The sequence below is a fragment of the Bubalus kerabau genome, chromosome 6, assembly GCF_029407905.1.
Source record: "Bubalus kerabau isolate K-KA32 ecotype Philippines breed swamp buffalo chromosome 6, PCC_UOA_SB_1v2, whole genome shotgun sequence".
NCBI lineage: Eukaryota > Metazoa > Chordata > Mammalia > Artiodactyla > Bovidae > Bubalus > Bubalus kerabau.
The window spans coordinates 103,998,535-104,005,033 of record NC_073629.1 but is presented as its reverse complement, the minus strand read 5'-3'; the positions used below and the strand labels follow the sequence as shown (position 1 = coordinate 104,005,033).

Genomic DNA, 6,499 nt, shown 5'->3' with positions numbered 1-6,499 from the left:
GGATGTCTACAGGACCACCAAGGGTGTCAAATTTAGAGTGAAGAAGAAATTCTGAATTCGTGACCCCTAGGAGATCATGTCGGAGAAGGCAATGGCACCCCACTCCAGTACTCTTGCCTGGAAAATCCCATGGACGGAGGAGCCTGGTGGGCTGCAGTCCGTGGGGTCGCTAAGAGTCGGACACGACTGAGTGACTTCACTTTCACTTTTCACTTCTATGCATTGGAGAAGGAAATGGCAACCCACTCCAGTGTTTTTGCTTGGAGAATCCCAGGGACGAGGGAGCCTGGTGGGCTGCCGTCTATGGGGTCGCACAGCGTCGGACACGACTGAAGCGACTTAGCAGCAGCAGCAGCAGGAGATCATGTGGAGAAGGAAATGGCAACCCACTCCAGTGTTCTTGCCTGGAGAATCCCAGGGACGGGGGAGCCTGGTGGGCTGCCGTCTATGGGGTCGCACGGAGTCGGACACAACTGAAGTGACTTAGCAGCAGCAGGAGATCATGTAGGTTAGCGCTACATAGCCTACTACTTCCCACACTGGTGGCCCACACTTTGGGCTTTTTACGCCGGAGCGCAGCAGGAAGCCCTCGACTTTAGAGGGAATCCAGTCTCCACCACTAAATTCTAAACTTCTCAAATTTCTTCTCCGAGCCTATTATCTTCCACAGGACTACAACTCCCAGCAGGTCACTCCCAGGATTCTAGCGTTGTGGCAGCCAGTAGAAAGGAAAGGGAATCCTCAGGAACCAATCCTGAAGAGGTAGGGCGGATCCTTTCCGGGTTCCGGTTCCGGCTCCGCCCCCCGGCTCAGTGAGGCGGTACTGTTCCTGACCGCGAGACGCTGGAGCTAGGTGGGTTGGGGTTGGGCCCGAGGTTGCCGTGGGGAGGTGCTAGTGGCTTCGCGGGGAACTCTCAGCTTAGTCCCTTTCCTCTCACCGGGCAGCTGGGGCTGTGGCTTTGTTCCTCGGACCCACTGGGGAACAAACGGGGCCCTGTGGTCCCTCGTCCCAACTCCTGGAGCCCCTTCCCCCGGCCTGCATGGCCAACATCTGGCTCCAAGCCCCTGCCTCCGCGCCCTTCTGTTGGCCTTTGAGTACCCAGTTCCGCTGCCACTGACCATATCTTTGGGGTCAGCTTCTCCTTCTCTCCCACCCCTCCGGCTCCACTCCCGGCCGGCAGCTCTGAACTTGGCTCCTGTAGACCGCTCCAACCTCAGACTCCGCCCGGCTGCACACAACCCAGCTTCTTGAGTCGGGTTCCCAATCCTGACCAGTCTCCTCGGACCCTCTGACTGTTTTGGTCCTCTTCTCTCTCTGACTCCTTATCCACCACCCCCACCTCCCCGTTCGCAGTTCTTTCACACATTTCCTCTGATATTTCCAAGCTCCCCTCTTTCCTTCCTCCCTGCAAGTCTTGACATGACCCTAAAGGCTCCTCAGACCACTTTCCAGCTTTGTCCCTTCCATCTAACCCAGGCCCTTGGCCTTCAGCATGTCTAATCACAAGGCCCATCTTCTTGGCTCTAACTTGTTAGATCTGGTTCCTTTTCCACACCGTCTCAGTCCCTTCCACCTGTGGTCCTCCCTGTACCTCTGAACCTCCTGCGAAGACAAACCCCATGAGTCCCCTTTTCCCCAAATCTCTGAAATGTGATATGGAAATGCGTCTTTACCTGGCACTGTCTTCTTAGTAGATGGTGGGTTCCCCATCTCTCTCAGTTCCAGTCTTGCTCATCCATCCTGCAAGTCCAGACTCAAAGACTACCTTTTCCATGAAGCTGCTTATCCCGGAACTCTTCAGGGAGATATGCCTGTGTCATCAGAACTCCCATGGGACTGTATTTATTACTGGTGTAGCGCTTAAAACCACTGGCTTTGGAGCGATGGGCATGGCTCCCAGTTCTGCCACTCATTTGGTGTGTGCCGTTGGGCGAATTACAAGTTTCCTGCTTTGCTTCGCCTGGAACTTAACCTTCTACACTTGTATGACAGTTTCTGGAGTTGGGGGCCCATGACGCTGCACTGTACCGTAAAGTCTTTTAGGGTGGTGACTCTAGTCTTAAATCTTCTTATTCAACTCCGCATTCAGCTCTGGGAAGAGTCAGGGCTTCGTATATTGTGGATTCTCAGTATAGTGGGATTGGTTATGAGTGGAGGCCGTGTAGCTCATTGCATAGAGAGAGATATTGGAGCCCTAGGTGGGATGGGCAGGAGTAGGCGGTAAATTAAGATCATATCCATTCACTCATACTTAAAAAATTTTGAGCACCAGGCCTTGTGCTGGAGACATTACTAAAATGACCAGTCCCTGCCCACAAATTGCTAATAAACTAATACTGGGAACAGACATGTAAACAGATAATTGCAAAACACCATAAAAGCCAGTACAAGATTCTGTGAGTGCATAAAGGAGGAAATGGGCAGGAATTAAAAGATTGCTAAGGAATCGTGGGTGAGAATAGACACAGGTAAGCATGAAATGGGTTGTGGAGACAGGCCTGGTCTTCACTCAGTTTATTCAGTAAATATTTATTAAGGATCTACTGTGTATGACTGCCACTGCTCTAGGAGTTTGGTTTACATTAATGAATAAAGCAAAGAACCTGGCCCTAATGGGACTTAAGTTTTGCAAGGGGAGGCTTATACTAAATAATAGACATAAAGAACAGATCATTAGAAGGTGAGAAATGCTATGGGGCAAGGGGGAACTGAGTGTGGGGGAAGGGGTTATAATTTTTATTTTTAACTTTTCGTTTTGGAGGGGTTGTAATTTTTTAAAGGGATGGTCAGAAGATAGTGACTAAGTATCAAGGAATAGTTTCTGGGTTTGTTTTTTTTTTGCAGTTTTGAAAGTGAAGCAGCCTTTTTTTTTTTTTTTTAAACATTACTTACCTAGATTCTTGAAAAAAGAAACACTCTTAACAGAGATTGGTAGATTATAGTTTGCTTTCTTTTGTTTGAAATAAAGTTTTGTTAGGATACAGCCACACCCAATCATTTACGGATTTTCTACGCCTGCTTTTATGATACAACAACAGAGTTGAGTAGTTGCAACAGAGATCCTATGACCCCAAATATTTACTAAATATATACTCCCTGGTCCTTTACAGAAAAAGTTTACTGACCATCCCCCCACCCCACTCCTTAAAGGTTTAATGTACTGTCCATATTTCACATTTTAGATTATATATACGGTACCATTTTTTTTAATTGAATTTTTAACAAGATCATATAAGGAATCTTTTTCATTCTTGCCTTCTTTACAGGGCTAGCATATAGTGTCTTCAGTTAATCGCAGCTGTCTTGTACTGAATGACCAGTACATGCCACACTTCACACTGAGCATATGCTAGGCATTTCCTCTAACAGTCTTGCTGTGTCCGTTGGTATCACAGTTTCAGTGATACAGGAGTTGAGGCTCAGAGTGGTTGAGTAATTTGCAGAGTTGTAAAGAGAGTATATGTCACCACTGAGACCCAGCCCTAAATGTAGTTGGTGTCCCTTTCATTATCGTTTGTTGTTGTTTTCCACAAAGGATGCAGAATTAACAATCTTTCATTCCCTGTCGTCAGTGTCCCGTCATAGCCCGGGCTTGCCTCCCGCATCCCCTTGTTCATGTCAGTCTGCGGTATTTCCACCAGTCCACTCTGCCTTTTGAAATGCCATTATTTCCTCAAGGTTCCGAGGAAATACCACTCTCCTCTTGTCAGTATTTCTCTCCCTCACTTGCCGTCCGTGTCTGTAGGAACTCTAAAGGAGTCTGTGCGGCTTAGCGAGCATCTACTGACATATGCACAAATAGGGGGGCAGTGGGGTAGAGGGGGCAGTGTGTGCCTGTGAGACTGTGTGGTGTGAGCGTATAGCTGCGTGTGTGTATGGTGTGTGGTGGTGTGGCCATGTATATGGTTCTTTGTATGGGAGGGCTTTGTATGGGAGGGCTGTGTATGGTGTGTGATTGGTACGTGTGTGGCTGTGTAGGTGTGATTGCATGATATGCACGTGTGTTGTAAGAGTGACTGTGTGTGTATGGTGAGTATGACTGTGTGTGTGGTGTGAGACTGTGTGTGTAGGCACTGCTCTGTGGGGTGTGTGAGTGGAAGTGGGCACTGCCCAGGCAGAACAGACACAGTCCAGGCTCTACAGTGGATCTTGGAGGACCCAGATGTTACCCTTTATTTGTTAGACTATGGTGAGATGTGGCAAAGGGAAGGGTGGCAGAACACTTCAGAGGATTCAGAGCTTGGCCTTGTAAGTGAGTAGGAGAGCCTCAGGAATTAGAGGTTCTGTTATTTTCAGTTTGAAAGCAGGCAGATAGAGGGATACTTGTAAGGAAGATTTTTCCAGATAAGATTAAACAATGGGAATTTCAGTTAACTTAGGCAGAAAAATCAAACTCACCCCCTAATGGAAGGTCCTGTACTTGCAGGTGAATTAGAGTCTAGACTCATGGTTTAGTGTGGTAGTAAGATAAGTGGCATTATGCAAATTTCACAGATAACATCTTTTGGGGGTGGACAAAGCTGGGGGCCTTCCTTTTGCTGTGGTGGGTAACTTTACGTATCTGTGGAGGTTTGTCACTTGGAAGTTAGTAAAGGCATTCTTCCAAGTATTCCAGTTAATGGAATGAAATGGTTCTTTCTATAGGGATCATGTACTGGGACAGAATCAACCCAGGATAGAAGATTCGCTGGGGGCTGGCCTGACCCATGGAATAAAGGTGTTGGCCATTTGTGTTCATCCTCAGGGTTCAGAGATGGGCAGTGAGAAGGAGCAGAGCCCAGAACAGCACCTGCCCGAGGAAGGGGAACGGGGTAATAAGCCCTGGAGAGTGGATGACTCCAAGGGACCGGATGGGGAAAAAGAGCCTGGGCAAGCAAGCCCGTCGGAGGGGCCAGAAGGGCCCCGTCCAGAAGAGCCCACGCAGGAAGTCGCTGTCTCTGCTGCAAAGCCGGAGGACCTCTCTGCTCATCGGAGGCCCGAGGTGGATGAGAAGCCCTTTGTATGTGTCCAGTGTGGCAAAACCTTCAACAACACCTCCAACCTGAGGACGCACCAGCGCATCCACACGGGCGAGAAGCCTTACCAGTGTTCCGAGTGCGGTAAGAGCTTCTCCAGAAGCTCCAACCGGATCCGGCACGAGCGCATCCACCTGGAGGAGAAGCACTACAAGTGCCCCAACTGCGAGCAGAGCTTCCGGCGGCACGCGGACCTCACCACGCACCAGCAGGACCACCTGGGCCGGCGGCCCTTCCGCTGCGACCTCTGTGGCAAGAGCTTCGGCCAGAGCTCGGCGCTGGCGGTGCACTACCGGACCCACCTGGAGCCCGCGCCCTACATCTGCTGCGAGTGCGGGAAGAGCTTCAGCAACAGCTCCAGCTTCGGCGTGCACCACCGCACCCACACGGGCGAGCGGCCCTACGAGTGCACCGAGTGCGGGCGGACCTTCAGCGACATCTCCAACTTCGGGGCGCACCAGCGGACCCACAGGGGCGAGAAGCCCTACCGGTGCACCGCGTGCGGGAAGCATTTCTCCCGCAGCTCCAATCTCATCCGCCACCAGAAAACACACCGGGGAGAGCAGGCCGGGAGAGAGTCCAGCTGAAGAGGCCGAGAGAGCGCGGACAGAGCTAGGGACCCCAGCATAGCGTAGAAAGACCTTTAGGATCCGCTGCTGCCCCCTTGACCTCAAGCCCTTCTCCCACTTTGGAGATGGGTTTTCTGTTGCCTCTGAAGCCAGAATCTCCAGGAAGTCAGAGAAGGGACTCTGAGTAAAAATCTTTACATTTTTCCAGGCCAATTTCTTGTGGTAGATAGTCAGAGGACTCCATCTTAGTTTCATCTCCTTGGGGTGAAAGAGAAATAGGGTAGGTTTAGTTCTTGCTTATATCATTAGGGTGACCTTCTCCTGGCCTTTAAGGAAGTACCTGTGAGATAAGCATCGCTGTCTGGAGGGCCTCTGTATTGTGTATGGACTGCTTGAGCTTAGGGCGCACTGCAGGGGTCCACTAATTCCACCCACTGTGCCTCAGCTGGACAGGGAGGAAGGGGCTTCCCAGGCCTGGAGAAGAGGTCTCAGGTCCTACTTTAGGAATGAAAGGGAAACCCTTTCATTCCCTCATGTTTGTGACTTGTCACCCCCAGCCCAGCGTGCATCTGTTTCTCCAGGATTAGCAGTAAAACCCTTTAATGAAAAGGACCTGTGTACTTATTTGGGGGCATCAAAGAGGTGGAGAGATGGTCACATGGCCACCACTCTGGAAGGGAGCTGAATTTCAAGAAAGAACGGGTGACTGCTCTGAAAAGCAAAAGGAAGCAGCCGACTGAGGTCTGGGAGGAGGAAGGGGAGAGAGAGGGAAGTAATACTAATTGAGCATCTACTGTGTGCCCTCGATGCTACAGGTCACATTCCCATTCTTTATTTAGTTTTGCAGCAGCCTGCAAGGGAGTATGTGGAGGAGACAAGGGAGGAAAGGTGAAATCACTTGCTGTGAAGTCACA

At 50.3% G+C, this 6,499-nt stretch overlaps 1 protein-coding gene across 2 annotated transcripts; it reads left to right on the top strand.

The window, feature by feature from the left end:
* The first annotated feature begins 721 nt into the window (after nucleotides 1-721).
* On the top strand, nucleotides 722-6,194 carry ZNF691 (zinc finger protein 691). 2 transcript variants are annotated; one of them, XM_055586164.1, is made up of 2 exons: nucleotides 722-853; nucleotides 4,646-6,194. In XM_055586164.1, the coding sequence occupies exon 2, from the start codon at nucleotides 4,755-4,757 to the stop codon at nucleotides 5,601-5,603; it is 849 nt and encodes a 282-aa protein (XP_055442139.1). In that variant the 5' UTR covers nucleotides 722-853; nucleotides 4,646-4,754; the 3' UTR covers nucleotides 5,604-6,194. The 2 variants fall into 2 exon arrangements, with proteins under 2 accessions (XP_055442139.1, XP_055442140.1); XM_055586165.1 differs by having other exon boundaries at nucleotides 741-853; nucleotides 4,746-6,194.
* The last annotated feature ends 305 nt before the right edge of the window (nucleotides 6,195-6,499 follow it).

Bases quoted from the DNA above. Each gene is read 5' to 3' on its own strand.
- ZNF691 (XM_055586164.1), top strand. From the start codon at position 4,755: ATGGGCAGTGAGAAGGAGCAGAGCCCAGAACAGCACCTGCCCGAGGAA.